Below are 20,331 nucleotides of genomic sequence, written 5' to 3'. Positions count from 1 at the left end.
ACAAAACCCAATGTGTTCTGTGGCTATCCCAGCTCCAGCCCTCTTTTCAGTCATACGCAGTCCACAGAAACAGCAGTACTTCACAAATTTCTGGTTCAACAAATAGCATCTTCACTGGAGGTCTTCTCCAAAGCCCGTTCAGGACCCTTTCTAGTGCCCCATGGGGCTTTGGCAAAGATCCTAAAATTCCATGGGGTCCCCACTGTGATCCAAGCAGGCCTACTGATGGGTATAAGCCCCACCCCTTCCCCCATAGGCACTGCCCCTTCTCGCGGCGTGGAGCCAGGCCCACTCCCACCGTGCCCCGAGGCCTGCGGTGGCTGTCGGCACCGCTGGACCCAGCTGTCACTGGGCACAGAAGAGTGCCCAGATCACGGCCTTGTATTTGTTGTGCATAAAACAGGAAATCTCACTCTGGTGCTCAGCAGTCAGCTTTCCTACCTGATGTGTTGATGAAACTTTCCTGTGGTGGGAACGTGTGTGGGTGGGGGCTTGAAGGCGCTGTAGTGGAGCCAGGCACACTTTGTACACGCCTCAGCTACACAATGAGCTTCCAAAGGACTGCCCTGAATGTAACAATCTTTAGGAAAAGGGCTGGAGTCTGGAGTTCCTAATTTTCCAGCTAATGAATTATTCTATTCGCTGGTCAGTGTCTCAGATTTGACCCCAGGTACTAGGTGTCCCTGAGCTCTTGCAAGTAAACATCCATCTGATGCCTCCCAGGTGGACCCTTTGGAACAAGAACACGGCAAAGAGCATTAGGAGAATTTTCAAACTACAAAAAGAGCACCTGGTTTTCCCTCGGTCTGACTGCTTTCAAATCCCGTGTCAGAATAACCTCAAATAAGGTAAAAATACTGGCTGGGGGGGGTCACAAAACACACAGAAATGAAAGCATTTTAATGGAAATTTTACAGTGTGTGAGCTTTCCATGGGGAAAAATAGGCATAACTGGACTTTCCACGTTATCTACACAGCAGCTGTTATAGTTAAGTGGCACTGTATATGTGTGTTTTATATAACTCTGTGTGTGTGTGTGTGTGTGTGTGTGTGTGTGTGTGTGTGTGTAATATAAATAGACTAGTATTAAGGCATAATTTTCACAGTACCATGGATTGGAATTATGTTAATCATTAATAATGAGCCGCGCTTTACAGAAACCTAAACGGCCAAAACCCTACCAATAGCTTCCTATTATTGTGATCCAATTAATGCTTCAGGGTTTGGCTTTGAAAAATGAACACCTGAAAAAAGTGAGAAATTGACGTGGTTCATTTCAGACAAGTTCACCTCCTGTTCACAGTGGCTCTGGAACAATTTTTAGAGTGGGGGGCACTGCGTTACATGCCCCCCCACACACACATCTTACATCTGTTTCATGCATTTTCAACAATTGCCAACTCTCCCAGACCAGACCAACCGGCAGGGTTGTGGGGGGCTGACCGAATGCCGGGCCCCTGGGCAAGGTGGGTGGAGCCAGGCTCTATGCTCCTTGGTGTGGCGGGGCCTTGGGTAAAGGGGGAGGAGCAACCAGCCCATAGCACTACCCGGAGCATGCTGCACAGCCCCAAGCCAGCCCCTAGCACTGCCGAGAGCACGCCCATGGGGCTCGGGTGGTGATTTAAAGGGTCTGGGGCTCTGTCCACTATTGCTGTCGCAGTAACTGCAGTGGCGGCTGGGAGCCCTGGGCCCTTTTGAATGGGCTGGCCCTGGAGCAGTTGCGCCTTTGCCTGCCCCCAACCAGTGAGCCTGCCAACCGGCCTCCATGCATGGCTATGGCATCTAGTCCAGAAGGTCTGGGAGAGTTGGCAACCCTAGTCCTTCACTGCGCACCGAGGAGCCACAGCTGCCGGCAACAACTGCACCCTGAGCCAAGGCCAGGGATGTAGCCTCCCAGGCTAGTGGCCTGAACCTAGGGCTGGCAGAGCTGATGGGCTGTGGATCCCATGAGTACAAGGTTGGGGTTGGCGGGCAATGAGCCTGCGAGGACAGTGAGTTTCAGTGGAGCTGGTGGGACCTCGCAGGGCTGCCCGGATGCCAGGAGCCAGGGCAGAGGGGGTCAGCCACAGGATCAGTCCCTGGGTATGGGAAAACTGGGTGCAAACCCTGGGCCCTTATTGCCCATGTCTATGCGCGTTCATGCTGCTTGCTAGAAGTAACACTCAATGTCTCTTCCTGTTCATGCTTTCTGCATTTCAGTTGTTGGTCACATCACAAGTAAGTCTCACAATAGCCTGTAATAGTAAACGTTGTTGAGAAAAAGGTGCAAAAAGGAGGCAAAAAGACTGGGTTAGTCCAAACAAAAAAACCTACTGATAAAACTCAAGGACGGTTACAATTGTGCCTGATCAACCACGTGGGACTGGAAATTGGTGAACCTAGTATGATGTATCAGAAATTAGGTCTTTGGTGAATGCAGTAATGAGTGGAGAGGCTAATTCTCCCATCACCCCCTCCTTTGGGGTCCTGACAGACAGAAGCAGCAGCCTTGAGGGAAGAGTATTGCTGGAAGCAAACACTGTCTGGCTGACGGCAAAGAGAAGGAGAAGGAGCAGGCTTCAGCCTCACAGTTGCCCTGCCCACCATCTCTTGGGGACCCTGGACTTTTGGCATTCTGATCCTGAAGGATGGCCCAACCAGACACAGCCAAGAGGAGAGGACCCAGATGGCATTGCCACCTCCACCAGCCCAGCTAAAGCCTGACTGCCTGCTGGGATGCAAGACTTTGTCATATACCCGTCCACACACCGTGTGTGTCCTTTTCCTCCTCCACCTTATTTCTTCTGTTTCCTAGCCCTCTCCTTTTTCCTTCTGCCAGCCAAATCTGTGTGTTTTGCAACACTGCTGCAAGCCTGTGAGCAAGGAGGCTGGAAGCTGCATGTGTTGCCCCAAATCACCTCCTGCTGGCCCCCATTTGCAAGCTCAGAGTGGCTAATAAGACCAGGTGCTGGGCCTGTGATTTCCCACCAGTGAGGCTGCAAGTGAAAATCAACACCCGTGTTCCCTTTAATTTTCCCAGCCATGGGCAGAATACATTTTCTTATATGCACCAAGGGATCTGTGACTCTGCACCACCAGCTGAAACACATGATGCTGGGTGTGGGCACTCTGTTAATCAGCTGGGCGGCACCTGAATCTCTGCTGGGTGGATGCCCAAATGCTCAGCTTACAGGGAACGCTGGTCAGCACCAGAGAAAGAAGCTGTGTTTCGTCTGTCTTTGCTGTTCATTTCTTTCCCCTGTTGTGTGCCTTGTCAGTTTCAGAAACAGCATTAGATTCTAACAACAACAATGGCTCCAGTCCATTTCAATGTACTTCCCTTTTCCCCAAGAGACCTGTTGTTGTCATCTTTAATACCTCCCAAGAATATGGGATGTAGCAGTGGGTGGGTGAGAGTTCATTCCAAACCCTCTCTCCAGAGAAAGGAAATGGGAACAAGGGGCACAGTTAAAATGAATGCCTTCCTTAATGCTTTACACTTCAAATGCTTGAATTGGGTTTTCCTTTCTTTTTCTGTCTCTCTGTAAAAGGGTGACAAGGATTTTACAGGTGTTTGCTGTGGTACTAAGCAGGCTGAGATACCTTGCTTAAAACTGTACATGTCTGAACAGTGACAGGGTTACGTTAACACCTTAGAGTCTTTGGAGCTATTTATTCAATTTAAATTAATACAACAGGAGTAAACAAGACATGAGATGGGTTGGTTTTCTTTTAGCTTTAGGGGATATGTCATTGCTAATAAACAATCCATTTATGCTCAAATGTAAATCACAATTCCAGTAAAGTTTTTTTCACAAAAGGGTTTTCAAGGATGGTGCAACTCAGTAACACATGGAAATGAGTGTGATGAGAGCCGATTCAGCAATCCTTATCCTGATGACATTGGTGGAGCTACTTACTGAAGTGAAGACTTGTCTGTCTGGGGAGTGATTCTGAACTAGACGTTACTGCTTAACTCTGCTTGATTAACTCCATGAGTGGGTGCCAAAATCGATTAAATCAATTTGGAATAAGGCACCCTTATTCTAAAAAAACATCAAGTTAATTGGCAATAAGTAATCCAGTTTAAATTCACATGCTTTCTTATCCTCATTAATTTTTGTGTTGACAAAGACCTTAGAGTTGCAAAATCGAGACATAAGGTTGCCAAGAATAAGCTCTGAAAATCTGTGAAAATAGAAATCAGAAACCAGAATCCCAAGTTACACTGAACCTCTCGGAGTGGAAATGTGTGTTCTAAACACAGTGTTCCGTATTCTGAAGTCCCACAGGCTGGGAGCGAAACTTCACAGAAGTTGGTGGAATTGAGGAGAGAATTGAGTTGTCTAAAAATAGTCACAAACTCTGTTTCTGTTCTGCAGGCTTTAAATAGTTATAGTCAAGGAGACATAGAAGGATCAAGAAGACTGGGTCGCAATGCGCTCTGGGTTGCTGTTGCATCAATCATTATTGGCCTTCTGATTATTGGGATCTATTGTGTAGTTCGCTTCACAACGGTAAGCAAAGATTGGTCATTTCCAATACAAGTAGCTATTCCTTGGATGGGAGCTTCATTATAAGAGATTGACATGCATCACAATTTTCATATTATAATTCAAGGGATCACTCATCAACTAAAATGCTATTTTTGCACTACTTATTTAGAAGTAAAGAAGGTAGTGTTGTCTGGTGGGTAGAGCAGAGGACTGGGGATAGGCATACTGGGGTTTCTGCCAACCTTCACAACTCACTGTGTCCCTTGAGGAAGTCACTTATTGCTCCGTGCCTCAGTTTCCCAATTTGTAAAATGAAGTGGTTGGCGCTCCTCAAATACCAAATCTCAGGATCAGAAAAGAGACACTGGGTATATTATAACATTTGAGAAACAGGAGCAGAGATGTGATTACTGTTTCCTTTTTTGCTATCGATTAGTAATAAGTGTGCCAAAAAAGCAACCACCTGTTTTGTAGCCTTGTACAAATTGGCTACAAGATAATTAAAAAGAGGAGAATTTTTCAGGAGGTTAATGTTGGGATAGGCAGTGGTGCCTTGTAGCCCTAGTGGAGGAACACTTTTGTCACTAATGTGATTTACCCAAGCAGAGGACAATTGTGTAATGACAACATAACAGAAATAATTAGGACAATATAGTCTCTTCAAGCTGTGCAGTAATATGTTATTTTCTCTTTAGCAGTGTACAATCCACCCTGTTAAATCTATTTCTGACTATTTAACTTCTCCAGAGCCCCTTCCTTCCCTAACACATCCAACGTGCTTTACAAGCTCGTATAAAACCTGTAAAGGGAGAGCACATTGGTCACCGCTGAAATGCAGCTGTCTCTTGGGCGTGCAATGCAGTGGCCATTTAAGAGTGCACAACCGTTTCACCCAGCAAAATGACTGCAAAGAGAAGCTAAGGAAACAAATTGTAATTACCTACGGGACTGAAGACAGCACACCTGTGTTTATGAAAAGTGCCAAGAGGTTAAGGATGTAACAACAGAGCTCACGGGAAGGAGAGAACTCCAGTAGCTCAGTGTCTTTAGCAGCATGCCACAGTATTGGTTCTTTTACTGAGTCAAAACGAGAGATTCCTTGGAGATCTCATGTCCAGAATCTCCCAGCTGGCCTTGCTTTGCTTGAAATCTGATCGGTTCACAGACTAAGGCGGTAGGGTTCACCGGGTTCCCTCTTCTCGCTAACTGCCCCGCCCCTCTGTTTCTTTTCCCTCTCCTCACTCTCATCACTGAGGAATCTTTTGCCTGAGGCGACAGCTCAACTCTTTGTATAATAAGCACCCAAATGACCTTTTCTGATATCCTCCTCTTCACTTCCCAGTCTTCACGTCCTAGTCTGAGAACCTCTGTAAGCTATAAGGGGAGGCTGAAGAACTGGGCTTGTTTAGTTTAGAGAAGGGAAGACCAGGAGGGGACATGACAGCGGTTTACAAGTACCTAAAAGAGGAGGGAGAAAATTGCTTCCTGGCCTCTGTGGATAGGACAAAGAGCAATGGGCTTAACCTGCTGCAAGGGAGGCTTAGGGTGGACATTAGGAAAAACTTCCGAACTGTCAGGGTGGTTAAACACTGGAATAAATTGCCAAGGGAGGTTGTGGAATTTCCATCACTGGACATATTTAAGAGCAGGTTAGATAGACATCTATCGGGCTGGTCTACATGGTTCTTGGCCCTGCTGTGAGGGCAGAGGGCTGGACTCGACCTCTTGGGGCCCCTTCTGGTTCTAGTGCTCTAGAATTCTATGATTCTAGTCTCTCTCCCACAGAAGTGTTCCCTTGTATCTACTCATTCTTGTTGCTTCTCTTTGGACCATTTCTATTTAACACTAACACCTCTCTAGAAGAGGCTGCCCTCAGTATTTCCACAGACAGTTAACACTGAGCTACGTCATGGCATTATAATAATCTCCATATTATCTGTCTCACTCTCAAGCCAGCCAAGCAGCTGGGGCCTGGTTGTCATTTACAACAGAGCTTGTTTACACTAGCTATGGAAAAGAACCTGTGTGGAAGAGTGGCTTTTATACTGGCCTTACGGCCCCTTTGCATGGGTGCACAGTAGACTGGTGTTTACTTTATTTGATGACTGCTGGATGGACATATTCCTTTAGATATGCACTCCAGGGGTCAGCAACCTTTCCAAGGCGGAGCGCCGAAATTTGACCTTTTGACCTCTACGCATGGTCCAAGTGCCAGTGATACTTTTTAAAGTCACTAATAGTCCTACTTACAACAGCTTCATTCATAAACACATGAAGGTGCAGAGCTTTACTGGTGAGGTGGTGGTTGGTGGCATTAGCTGGTCTTCGTTCATCCACAGGCTGAAGCTCCCGTCTGCTGTGGGGGAGGGTCACGGCCAAGCTCCTGTCTCGCGTGCTGGTGAAAATCAGATCGTGCGCCACTCTTGGTGCCCGTGCTTGGCATTGCTGACCCCTGGATTACAACATATATGGTTTTTCTCACAGGGCACAGTTAATACAGCAGCATGAACAAGTAGCTGAACTTGTACCTATCCGTGTGCATTAACCTGTGTTTACCAACACTGAATTTCACCTGCTGTCATGTTATCCTATTGTCAGGCCTTGCCAGCTCCCCATTCAGTGGCTCATTCTGTGCAGGATGTGACTCAAGCCTAACTGATTTTGATCAATGATAAATTTGGCCCTGTATGGTTCATCTCCTTTCCAGATAACTCTTGCAGACATTTAATGCCAAGTATGGAAACCATTTTGTATAAGAAGCCATTTCACATCCCTTACTTCTGCATGCACACAAGAGCCTGCCCTTTCCTTGACCTGCTTGGGAGTAGCAGGAAGGATGAGCTCTATGGAATGCGTTAATGAACTGTGTGGAGTTAAGGCTCCAGCTCCCTGGTACCTGTTTCTCTTTGCTGATGACGGTTTCCCTTGGAGAAGTGATTTACGATTCTCTAACTAATTGCCTCTGACACTGGACTTGTTTGTGGAAGGGTATAGAATACTAGAGTGAGCTGCATCAAGCAGCCTTGCTGGACCTGGTTTTACTAGTGTCCAGTTTGGCTCCTCTGTTGCCTCATTGAATTCAATAAAGCTGAATGTTAGCCGCCTAAACACAGAGGAGTCTTGTGCTTCAATGCAAGTATCATTATAGATCCTTTGGCCTTTCCCCAGGCCACTGATGTGGGGGCAAAAGGGCCTGGCATTTCAAAGGGGCCCGGAGCTCCAGCAGCCACTGCTGTTACTTCGGTGGCAGCAGGTGTTGAAGCTCCAGGCCCCTTTCAAGCACTGCAGAGAGCTGCATGTGGCATGAAGGCGGGGGGAGCAGAGGGATGACTGCCCTATGCCCCGCCCCTTTCACTTGAAGCCCCACCTCCCATTTTGTCCACAGGCCTGCAGTGACTGTTCACACTGCTGCCCACCCCAACCTCTAGCAAAATTACTCCTCTTTGTTTATTGTCTTGCAGCCAACTTCTAACCTTTGACTGAACTTTACCTCACCTCACATGACCACTTGTTTGCAGGTGGCTCCAGCTGGCCGTTAATAAAACTGCAATACGTTCTGTCTGCCTCTTCTCCTTCCCACTCTTCTTCTGACTCCTGCAAAGAATGTGAACAGATTCGAGTGCCAGGACTGTTCTCTGCAGAAGCCAGGCCGATTTTTATGTTCAGCTCAGTGCTTGAAAATGCTTTAATTACTGCTTCATCCAACTTACCTGGTCTTGCCTTCACTGATCTGTAATGCCCAGGATCACCCTGGCCAGCTTTTTTTAAGGATACAGGCAATATTTGCTACACTCTGGTCCAGTCTCCGATCTAATGAGTCCCTGATATTGGCAGCAGCTTAGCCCCCTTTATGCTTAAGTTCTTTCAGAATGCTTTGGGTTAAAACCACCTAGTGACTTGAACTTTATGCTTGGGATTTTCAGCGGCCCCTAACCCCCTTTGAAGTACACCCAGCTCCATGAGGCTTCGTTCATAAGCCCTCTGGCCAGCAGCTGGATCAGAGTTGTAGGAAGGCACCAGCAGTACACACCGCAGCTGGCTGCAAAACTCTAGTAGTGCAGGGTTGGGATGTTGGGGTAAAGATGGGAGTGGTGGGGGGTCGGTGGGGAGGGAATTTCCACCCTAATACAAAACAATGACAAGAATTGTATTTCTGTTAACGCCAGGGCCTGCCTTCACTTCAGCTGGGAAGCAGATTTAGTGGATGGTCTGGGGATTCCCCTGGATCGTACCAGCCGAATCTGGCACTTCTGAACTGTGGGGTGAACAGAGAAGGACTTGGGCTGGCCACAGCTCCAGTGTCTGGATGTGAGGAGCACAGCAGTGTGCCGTCCTTTGTGCCGGATTGAGGGTCTGCTGAGGAGCAGGGCCTACGGAGTAAGGCTGCCACTAGCCCCCAGGGTCCTGCTCTGTGTGACCAGTCTCTCCCACTCCTGCGGATGAGCTCAAAGATCAGACAAACGCTGGGAAGAACTAGTGCATGTGCAGGGCCCAGCAGCTGCCTGCGTATCACAGGGGCTGCCAAAGGGCTGCTCTGCAGCAGACTGAAAATAGATCAGGGGGACTGGTGGATTCAGAAGGAAGAAGAGCTCTTTATACCTCAGTGAGCTCCTACCCTTAGAGGAACGCTGCCCTTCTGGGCATAGCCTGAATGGTACCGTTCAATCCCTCCAAGCCCCAAGGAACCAGTCGGAGGGTTAGAGCAGGAGGGAGGCTGAGCCAAGTATGGTGCGAAATGTTTCAAGTCGGCTTTCATGGTAAAGGTTCCCCAGGAGGTGGGTATTGAGCTCAGCTGGCACTCAGAGCCAGAGTTGTTCTCCTGTCTGTGAGGGTAGCGCTTTCTCTGCAGGGGGCCCTGATGGGGTTCCCTACTCGCGGCTGGGGCCCCTCCTTTGGTGGCTTGCCTGGGGACTAGTTCTCAACCGTTCTGAGGCTTCCTCCTTCGGTTGCTTGCTCCACAGGCTCTCTCTGGATTCAGATTATTCCCTCTTCATCGTTTGGTCCCCCTGGCCAGATCACGTAGTCCTCCCATTACAAGTTGTCCCAGCCCACTGGATCAGCTGTCCGAGTCCGTCTTCTGTTCCATGGCCCCGTCTTGCCCAGTGGGAGGTAGGGGGAACTTGGGCCCCTCCACTGCCACGGGCTGCAGCTCAGGAATGCTGTGCCCAGCCACCGTTATCTGCTCAAGATCCAACCTCGTTGCTGTTTCCCTGGGTTCTTTCCTTCGTTCTGCCCTGCGGTTAGAGCCCTGCACAGATACACCAGTGTGGATCCACATCTGTTGGGCTTGACTCCTGATCCGACTGGCGGGCTGTGATCCGCAGTCCGGATTTTACTTGCAGCGGGAGGGGAGGGAGCATGGGTGAGTGGAGACGGAGTAGGGTTGTGCAGGGAGGGGGCATAAGGCACAGCAGGGACCCTGGCCTGGGGCTCTGCAGGTCAGAGCTCACCAGGCGGGGGCAGAGAGGGGAGTGGGCGGGCAGGCAGGCACCTGGCCCCTCCTGCTGGGAGATTCAGGATGGAGCTTGCTACACCCTTTCTCTGCCAGCAGTGCAGGGGCTTCCCCTGGTGCTCCCTCCTGTCTCCCCCGGGGGGGAAGAGCCCTGCATGGGTATCCGCTCCGCTGTCCCCGGCTATGAAGCAGGCATCTGCGGATAGGCAGGGCTCTGCCTCTCGTCTGGCCGACCTCTGGGTTACCTCCGCTGCCCATGGCAACTTCACCCTCAGCCTCTCGCTGGAGTCCACAGGGCAAAGCAGGATCCAAGGCTCACACCCACCCTACCCCTCCTCCTTGTGCCGTGCCAATGCCCCTCCCCTCTAGGGAGTAACAGCACAGCTCCTCCTTGCGGCCTCCTCCTGCCACCAACTGCCCCTCTGTATGCGCCTGGCCCGGCTCCTCCCGCAGCAATTCGGCCTTGCCAGTCCCTGGCTCCCCTCCAGCTGCAGTCGGCAGGCTACTGGGCCTGTTTTAGCTGCTCGCACTGCGTGTGGAGTGGACACCCCATCACATGGACACGTGGGAAACATCCATTCAAGGTTGGGAATTGGCACTGGACAAACAGGATGTGGCAGAGCCTGGGGAAAGGAGTCTGGTGTTTCTAAACATCCTAGGTAATGGGACACTGGGAGGCCCCCCCCCCCAGTTTGGAGGTTCAGACTCAGAGCTCCACTCCCACCCTGCATTCTCCATCGGCACTGTGCCACTTGTGATAAGTGCGGGGGTCCTGCCCCCCACTCCTCAGAACTGGCGGGGCAGGGGCAGAGAAGGGATGGAGCAGGGGGAGGAGCCTGGGGAGAGGCATGGGGAGGGGCAGGAGGCCAGTGCATCCCCGACCCACCCCCGGGAATCCCTGCACCAGTCGCCTCTGACTTCCACTGTGTTGTCAGATTTCACAGCTAGCAAATGTTGAATCAGACATGCTTAACTTCATCTTTAAATTTTGCATGGAAATGTTTCAAAATGCAACAAACCCACAAAGTGTTTAGAGCCCAAATCATTAGCAGCATCCAGACTTAGCAGCGCCAGCCTCTGATGGAAAAGGTTCATGTTTGATTTAAAGAGTCTGTTTCCCGTGGAGGGATTTAGTTTCTCAGTTCACTGGGGCAACTCCAGCAAAGGTTGAAGAGCTCGTTTGCCCCAATCCCCAGCTGGTGTAAATCAGCACAGTGTTCTGAAGGCCAAGTTGAACAGGGTTAGAAAAGTTGAGCGAGGATAGGTCCATCAATGGCTATTAGCCAGGATGTGCAGGAATTAAATGCCTAGATCTAGCCTCTGTTTGTCGGAAGCTGGGAGTGGGCGACAAGGGATGGATCACTTTGCACCTGGCATTGGCCACTCTTAGAAGACAGGGTACTGGGCCAGTCTGATTATATGGTCTATGTTCCTACAGCCCCATTGAAACCTGGAGCTTCCTCCAAGTTATGCTAGCTGGGAATCAGGCCAGATGAGATTTTGAGTCTTGTTTCTTTATTTGCCTGATCAACATTGTCACCAGTTTAACTAACTGTGCAAGGGCAAGACTTGATGATCTCAGCTGCTGCAAACTTTGGCATGTTCTCATCCATGCTTTGGCACCAGGGCTTGTCAAACCACATTGACTGCTGAACTGGGGCTATTCCCAACAAAGGCTGTAAGGTAAAGCAGGCTCTTCCTTCCTATATATCTTGCCCCTCTCCTTGCATACTCTACCACTTCCCTCCGCCGGCATGCTACTGACTTGCTAAAATGTAACTTAAGCCACTGCTTACCTTACCACTGAATTTAGCCCTAAGTGTGAAGCTAAATGCATTTTATCTGACAAAGCCTAAGTGTTTGTTTGCCCTGCAGAAGTCAATGCCCACTAAGACTAAGCCGCATAGAGAGACGCACCCCTCACCCTGCCTTAGGCAAGGAGTGAGCAAAGTTTTTTTTACCAGGCCCCACTTTTTGTCCCTGCAATTAGCCTGTCTAATGTAATTCACCCTGATGGAAATGTTGGTTATGTTTTTCTACATAGATACATATTTAAAAAAAGCTTTTGGCACGTGTAAGATGATGTCTGTAGAATGTACAACCTTTCTGAATCGGTATGTAAATGTGAATGCACACACAAAAACAGTCACATCATTCACTGTTTTTAATGAGATGGCTGAGCCTGAGACCCAGCAGCCGATAGTGCTGCGCCCCGCCCCCCCACCACCCCCAGGAAGCTGCCCCCCAGCTTTGTGCCTCCCTGGATTAGGCCATTAGTACACCAGAATGGGTTTGAGCTCGTGTCCATTAAAGTCAATGAATCTTTCCACCAACTTTGAGTGAGGCCCCATGTCCCCTGCTGGTGAGTACAGACTAGCAAAGCTCTGATCTCTGCCCTAGCTGTAGCACAGAGGGATTCTCCTTTGGTGCAAGTGACAAAGACCTGGATCTGTGGAGCAGAGGGTCTTACAGTTCTGTTTCTGCTGCCGGGGGAGAAGCAGTGCAGTCATTCCCAGCTCACTAGCTGCAGCAAGGACACAGACTTGGAGCACAGCTCACAGCAGTCAAACGAGGGATGCCCCAGCTTCCCAAGGGCTTGTTTTTTAAAAGCATTTTTGTCATATTTATTCTGTTTGCAAGGGGAGCCTCCACGCCCATCCCATTCCCTGCAGCCGGCTCCATTTACTCCCAACTCCATGAGTAGGCTGTGATTTCCCCCCTGCCCCAACCTTTTAAAGTCCTTATTTTTAAAACCACTTCCCTTTGACTCTACGCTGTGTGCAAGTGCTGAGGAGAGTGCTGTTTGGAGCAGACTTAGAGAGCCCATTTATTTTTCTGTACCATTAAGCACCGAAACATATTAGCTAAAAACCCATTTCTTTGGCCTGGGTCTCCTAAGAGACTCTGTAGTCAAAATACATTGGAGAGAGCTGACTCGAAATGTGGGGAACCAGAACGCACTGCTACAGCAAAGTAAAAACACTCGCCCAGCTGTATGGTCCTGCCTGTGAAATCCAGATGGCCTGAGGGTGAGGAGGGATGGCCAAAATACTAAAGGAAGGGATGCAAGGTGTTCCTGCCAAAAGAGAGGCACTTGGCGCTCGCTTCATTCACATCAACAGCTCATCCTCCCAATTTGTCACGAACGGAACTGCCAAAGGCTGGGTCAGGTTACCATCTTGTGGGTGCGCACATGAGGAGGGCAGGCTGTATTCAGCTCCTTTGGAATTTCAACCCAACTGTTGGGATATGTTAACATTCATGCAGAGGAGTGCGACCTTTCAGCTGCCCCTTTAATCTCCGTTTAGATGGAGCTTCATCCCAGGCAAGTCCCAGGGAGCTATTAGGAAGTAATCCCCTCCCCTGGCTCACAGGGAAAATATAGCAACAATCAAGCTTTCCTTTTCTTTTTAACATTTGCAGGGCCTTAGGTAACCCACAGATACTGTGACTTGGCATGGGGCTGTCCCTGCTGGAAGGAACAGGATGAAGCAATTATGTGATTTGCCAGGCACAGTGTACACAAATCACTTTTCCTGCTAATTTTCAGTGACTCTTGAGAAGGAAAAGATATGTCAAGATGATACTTTCTACTTCCATAGCATTTGCCACCCCCGGATCTCAACGTCCCTCAAAGTCACGAGGATATGAAGATTTACAGGGTATGTCCACACAGCCCGTGGCCGGAAAGCTCCCACCCCAGGCTGGCAGACTTTGGGTTTTCTGTGCTCACACCAGCACTCCAGGAATAGCCAAACGGCCAGCGCTTGAAAGGTGCTGCTGAGGCTGGCACTCAGGCTCAACAACTTGAAAATGTTGTCGCTACAGATATTTTTAGGGCGCGAGCTTGCATCCTGTTTGTACAAGTCTCTTGACCCGAGCTGCGAGCTCACTGCCACGGGCTCTGTAAACATACCCTTAGTGACCCTGGGAGTCTCGAAATTATAATATTCACCATGTGCCAGATAGGATAAATCAAGGAGCCACAAGATGACTTGACGTCACACAGCAAGTCTCCGGCAGAGGTGGGAACAGAACCCAAATCTTTTCACAGACTAGTCTGTTCTGAGGCAGCTTAACCATACGACCTCCTCCAACACTAGTGTCACCACCATGTTAACTGCATGTCTGTCCCTCCACAAATACCTTCTCCCAGCACAGAGTCATTGTGCTGGATATGAGGAAAAACTATTTCCCCAGGAGGGTGGTGAAGCACTGGAATGTGCTACCTAGAGATGTGGTGGAATCTTTATCCCTAGAGGTTTTTAAGTCCCAGCTTGACAAAGTCCTGGCTGGGATGATTTAGTTGAGGTTGGTCCTGCTTTGGGCAGGCAAGTGGACTTGATGACCACCTGAGGTTCCTTCCAGCCCTAGGATTCTGTGTTAAAGGCATTTATAAACCAAACAGCCCTGTTGCAAGTAAAGGTTGGAGCTATTTAGTGCTACCAGCATTCTGACAGGAGGACAGAGAAAACACCTAGGCCGGTGTCTTCAAAGTTTGACAAATTATCTGCATTTCTATAGCCATGAGCCAGACCCCCTCTGTGCTAGGCACTGGACAAATGCAGAACAAAAAGATGGTCCTTTCCCCCTAGAGCTTCCAGTTTTAGAGCAGGCTTAAAGGATGGTGACAGATAGACAGACATCCTACAGTATGGCCTGCAGCTTCCCGTCTGTTTATTAATGAAGTAGCTGATGTAGCCGGAATGCCCAAACCTGGGTATTCTGCAGCCTGCATCTCGCTATAGAAGAGGAAGCTGGCTGTAACCTTCTCTGTTTTCCATAAACTACAGGCAACCCTAGCTCTTGGCGATTTGGCAGTGAATCCCCTTTGATGGGGCACAGTTTGGGCACCCCAACAAAACTTAGGGCAAGCCTGGGTGTCCTTAATATTTCGGCTGGTCCTGAGAATTGCAGAGAAACCTCTAAGTCCTTTCTTGGGTGGCCTTGTCTCCAGCCTCAGTAGATTTCCCTGCATAAGACCTGAATAAAAATTGGTAGCCTCATGGCTTCCCTGAGACCTCTGCATGGTGAGGAACCCCTGCACTGGATTTTTCCCTTTCCATTGAGGACTGGATATAGTCCTGCTCTGTGCCCAGCTGTAAATTTGCTAAAGAGTAAATACAGTCTGAGGCAGCATCTGCTCTTTCGAGCAGCTCCCTCTTCCATGCTTGGAATGTGCTTTCAGGAGCTCCTGGAGCAGCTACTCCAGGGAGACATTATGGAAATTGTCCAGAGAAGAGGGAGGGAGAGCAACGGACAATGGATCACCCTTGAGTATTCCAGTGCCTCCAGCACGTCACATGATTTCAGAATAACTCTTTGAGGATCCGTGAGCTCTGAGGGATACGCTGGCTACGTCTCAAGGGGGGTGGGCAGGCCCTGCCCCCAAAACAAGAATTGGGAAGACTCTCTGGCTACATCTACCTGTGAGTTTTGTCAACAAAACTCACAGTGTCCACACTAAAAATGCGTTCTTGCGAAGATCTCAGCACTTTCGTCGACAGCCTTCTGCCTCTCCCCCATGAGGCAGAACGTCTTTCTCGACGGACTCTGTCAACAAAAAAGGCTGTGTGGATGCTCTGGGGGCCTTCTGTTGACAGACAGGGCTTCCGGGTCACCAGGCAGCCCTGTGTGCTGTGCTTCTGGTTGGCCGCTCTGTCGACAGAGCGGCCAGGCAGTCTTGTCACTCTCTGTCGACAGAGCGGAACGATGGAGCAATCTGCTTTCATGCGTGGCTGCGATCTGTTGACAGAAGTTTTGTCGAAAGCTATCTTCTGACAGTAACTTCTGTTGCTGGATTGCTGTATATAGTGTAGATGTAGCCTCTGGGTTTTCCTCCCCTATCTATGGCCCACTTGAGGGATGATCAGGCCATGAGTAAGAACCTTAACAACCCAGAATGCATTGCCACAATCTCAGACATTGGTGTCACCAGGCAAACCATGTTCTTGCCTGGTTGATTTTTACAGTTTAAGGAGGAAAAGCTCCTCTTGCTTTTTTGAAAACATTGACTGACCCTTTCACAGACATTAGAGTGTTTCCTGGCAGTCAGGTGTGCCAAGCCCACACTGATTTAGGTAACCCTGATTAAAAATTCAGGCCTGACTGAGAGTAGACTGATGCCAATGGAAACATAATGCTTTGATTCAAAAGGTATTGACCCACTAATCCCCTGGGAGGTTTGCTTAATAGGAACAAACGCCATTAAATAATGCATCCATTAGGTCTGCAGTATGAATAATTTAAACTCAGATCTCGATCTCTCTCTCTCTTTCTCTCAAAAATACTTATTTTTGTGCCGTTGCAGCATGTTTTCTGAAGACCAGGATTCAGTCTGAAGGATTATCATCATCTAAAACCTCTGGGAAGGAAATGTGTGAAGAAGGGGGAAAAAGATCCTTCATTCCAGACTGTTAGATTTGACCCTCCAAGTCCCCCTCTAGAGGCAAGTTGCTGATGGATGAACTAATAGTCCAAAGTTAGTGCATCAAAGCGGTGTGACCAGATGTGCGAAGTTATTTATTTATAAAAGAGTTTCGGTATAGAGCAACGCACACCCTCCTGTTCTAATGCACTAGGGGTGCTTGGCCTTTAGTGACCGACTTTACTTTCTCTCTTATGTAGAACGTGCCCTGGATCCATGGCTGTTCACTGGCTGAACTTAGTGACACAAAACCAACTCGTGTATACTGTTTACAGCACGTAATCCGTGGCCTTCTCCAAAACCCGGTGAAGCTAGTAGTACAACTCCTACTGACACTGGGAGGCTTTGGATTGGGCCCTGAAAGATTTGTATAATATTTTAAAATTGCCTCAGCATATAATCATGCTAAATGATGAATTTATGGTCAGTTTTTATCTGCTACAGAGTCACTCTGAATTTGCAGGTCTTCCCTTCTGAGTCACCCTGAGCTTTTCAATCTTTCACCTTGTTTTTTTTTCTTTTTCCCCCACCCCATCTGAAGGCTGCAGTCACTTGATCAGTAAGAGAATCTCTTGTCCCATATTGTGAGTCTATGTGCATGTTCTCCGAACAGCCTCTCGCATCTGTCGTCTTGTCTGGTTGAGTCCCCGGTACTGGCCCACTTTGGATGGGCACCAAACATATTATCCCCTGCAAACTTTTCTGCACTGTATCTACCACAACATTTTCTCATTTTGGTCTGGCACAGTAGCTGCCTTTCAGTCAATGTGCTTGCCAGCCCACTTTCATTGTGTTTCTAGCAAGTCAATCCAGAACATTGCGTTGTGCCCCACTTTCATTCGTGTTTGTGTTTGACTCACAACTCATCCTACTAAAAAAAACAAAAAGCAGCCAAGTAGCACTTTAAAGACTAGCAAAATAGTTTATTAGGTGAGCTTTCGTGGGACAGACCCACTTCTTCAGACCATAGCCAGACCAGACCAGAGACAATATTTAAGGCACAGAGAACCAAAAACAGTAAGCAAGGAGGACAAATCAGAAAAAGATAATCAAGGTGAGCAAATCAGAGAGTGGAGGGGTGGGGGGGGAGGTTAAGAATTAGATTAAGCCAAGTATGCAGACAAGCCCCTACAGTGACTCAAAGTTCCTGTCCCGGTTTAAACCATGTGTTAATGTGCTGAATTTGAATATAAAAGCCAGTTCAGCTGCTTCCCTTTGAAGAATGGTGCGAAAATTCTTTTTCAGTAACACACATACCTTTATTGGGGGGGTAGCCATGTTAGTCTGGATCTGTAACAGCAACGAAGGGTCCTGTGGCACCTTATCGACTAACAGAAAAGTTTTGAGCATGAGCTTTCGTGAGCACAGACTCACTTCATCAGATGCTAGTCTTGGAAATCTGCAGGGCCAGGTATAAATAAGCCAGAGCAAGGGTCATTAATAGAATGCCCCATTCTGTTAAAATGTTCACTAACTGGTTTGTGGATCTGGAGTGTTTTGATGTCTGTGTTGTGCCCATTAACCCTTTGTCTAAGGGAGTTAGAAGTTTGTCAGAGCACATGACGAGAGAGATCCTGCCACCCTGAGGGACACAGCGTAACACTGGACAACGGGTTGCTCACAGAGTGAGATACATCAACATAGGTGTGCGTACGGCTACACACCCCAGGGTCAACGCATTTGGGCTAGCTCAGCTCGCGCTAGCATTATAAACAGAGCAGTGTAGATAGTGGTTTGAAGTTGCAGCTTGGCCTAGAGCTTGGAGTCTGATGCCTAGGGAAGAGGCTGTGAGCTGTGTCAACATACCCTACAGGGAACAGGGTCTGCCCCTAAACAAACACCACAACCCAGGACAATACAACTTCAGTTTCTTAGATGAAAACTTAAGAGGACAAATTTTGTTTTTGTAACCAAAACACTCAGTGCTCAAGGAGGATGAAGTGTAATAAAGATTAACATGGAGGGCCACATCCTCTCCTGGGGTTAAGTCGTTGACTCCTCATAGGTCCGTTGCCTTCAGTTACTATTAAAACTTAAATTTACACCCCTTCTTTGATTCACAATGGTGTAAATCAGGAGTGACTCTACTGAAATACGTAGGATTTTACCTGTGTAAAAATAGGTGTAAATAAGAAGAGACTCATACCCAGACTGAGTACCACCATGCTACTGCAAAAGAATAATCTTCAAAAACCTGTGCCTGTCAAAGCATGTATCCAACAACAGTGTATTTTCTGAGCACTGAGGTTAGGTTTTTACGAGAATTGTTTATTGGGATTGTTTGTGCCTTTGTGATGGCCAAATTGTGTTTATTCATTGAAGTCAATGATGTAATTTCTGATCTTAATGACACTAGTATGATCTTGAGTCATTCCATCCAAGTCAATTGATTCACTCAAAATTTACACTGCTAAATTTTCGCAGTTAGGTGTAGGTTGGCCACTGATGTCAATGATCCCAGGAAGTGCCCCACTCTGAGCATTTCTTAATGATCTTTGGATACCGTTTCACTGATTTCAAATGTTTTGTAGCTTGCATTATTACCGGATGTAACAAAATTGTCATCGAGAGGCAGAATAAAATTCCTTTTAACTAATCATGTTCACAGTGGTGTGTGCAAAGTGTCTTTCTTAAGGTTCCTTTTTATTTTATGTTATTTTAATTATTAGTTTGTCTTTTTCAAACCACCTTGGAGAAGTGAGATTTCAGATTAAAAGAAACCAGACCAAGAACGAAGGACAGCCTGGCTTACTCAGCGCTGCTCACCCAGTCTAGAGTGAAGAGGTTCTGTTTTCACTGCAAATTTACAGTGCAGTGAACTTGCAAATTAAAACTTACATGTTTTAATTACCTGTACTGCTGTATAAAACAGTCCAGGGAAAGATCAGCACCATGCCTAGCCAGGTAGGGTTGAACTCTGCTCTGTCATTCTAGTACAGCGGTGGCCAATGTTGCTTGTTGATCAATGAAACACGGCTCCTATTCTGATCAGTGGGCCTGGACTGCTCATTGCCACTTTATGCATGCACCCCAGGGCCTGGAGGCAGAAGTGCATGGCTGTGGCGCCAGTGAGTCCCATGCATTGGGTTAGAGTGGGGGAGGGACTGGGGGTGCCTGCCTGTGGGGGAGGGGAGGGAGATTGGGTTAGAGCTGGGGCTAGGAGCGCCTGGCTCTGGGGGAGGGGGAGGACATTGAGCCATGTATTATGTACGTATTTTATCTAGATACGTATTCTATATGTGTACATATAGAGAGAGAGCTATAGAGAAGAAACGTGTAACACTTGGCTCTTTGTACTCTAGCCAGTGCTGTTTTGGCTCTCTGGCTCTAACTGGTTGGCCACCCCTGTTCTAGTATAAATTCTGAGTAAATCTACTGAATTGAGAGGAGTTATTCCTGGTTCACACTGGCATAAGCAAGAGCAAAGTTTGGAGCTCGGTGCCTGTTTTGCCAAGTGTGGCAAGACGGTGGCCCCGAGCAAGACTGCATACAAAATGGCTAGCTGCTGCACTCCAAGCCAAGGGATCAAAGCTTGAGCCCCAGCAAGGACAAGTGGGCCCCATACTGTGAGATTGTAGCCAGAACAGAGGTATGGGGCCCAGGAGGGGTGCTGATCCTGCTACACCACCTTAAACAACCAGAGGTTCTATACTGAGCAACAGAGCTATTGGTGACTTCAAGGGAGATGGCACCAGTGGAGCTGATCTGGGTTGGCCCTGTTGTACCAAGAGCAGACTTGAGTGCTATGGCTCTAAGGGCATGTGAATTCCTGTCCCCATGTATCCCAGGGCAATGGTAATGCTGAAGTCTAATTAGCCCATTTAGCTGTCAACATTAACTATTTCATGGATGATCATTTTAGTAGAAAGATCTCTAGTTCTTCTGGGAACACTGGATGGAAGCTAATTAGGATCAGGTCAACACAGATTGCATCTGTAATAAGTTATGTTTATCAGAAATTCTTGTTGACTTTGTCA

The 20,331-nt window shown here is 48.1% G+C and overlaps 1 protein-coding gene across 2 annotated transcripts in view; it reads left to right on the top strand.

Moving 5' to 3' along the window:
• The window catches only part of TMEM233 (transmembrane protein 233), a 29,328-nt gene extending 10,369 nt beyond the window's left edge, over positions 1-18,959 (top strand). Inside the window, exons 2-4 of one of the 2 annotated variants that reach the window (XR_012648042.1) lie at positions 4,362-4,496; positions 16,238-16,375; positions 16,555-18,959. Coding sequence is in view for 1 of the 2 variants with exons in the window: in XM_075012976.1 (XP_074869077.1) it covers positions 4,362-4,496; positions 16,238-16,249 (147 nt within the window). In the remaining variant the exon portion in view is untranslated. Of the gene's footprint in view, positions 1-4,361; positions 4,497-16,237 lie in introns of both variants that reach the window. The other variant, XM_075012976.1, reaches the window with a different exon arrangement.
• Positions 18,960-20,331: the final 1,372 nt, after the last annotated feature.

Source organism: Carettochelys insculpta, chromosome 18 (assembly GCF_033958435.1).
Source record: "Carettochelys insculpta isolate YL-2023 chromosome 18, ASM3395843v1, whole genome shotgun sequence".
Taxonomy (NCBI): Eukaryota; Metazoa; Chordata; order Testudines; family Carettochelyidae; genus Carettochelys; species Carettochelys insculpta.
This window is presented reverse-complemented; position numbering and strand designations above follow the sequence as displayed.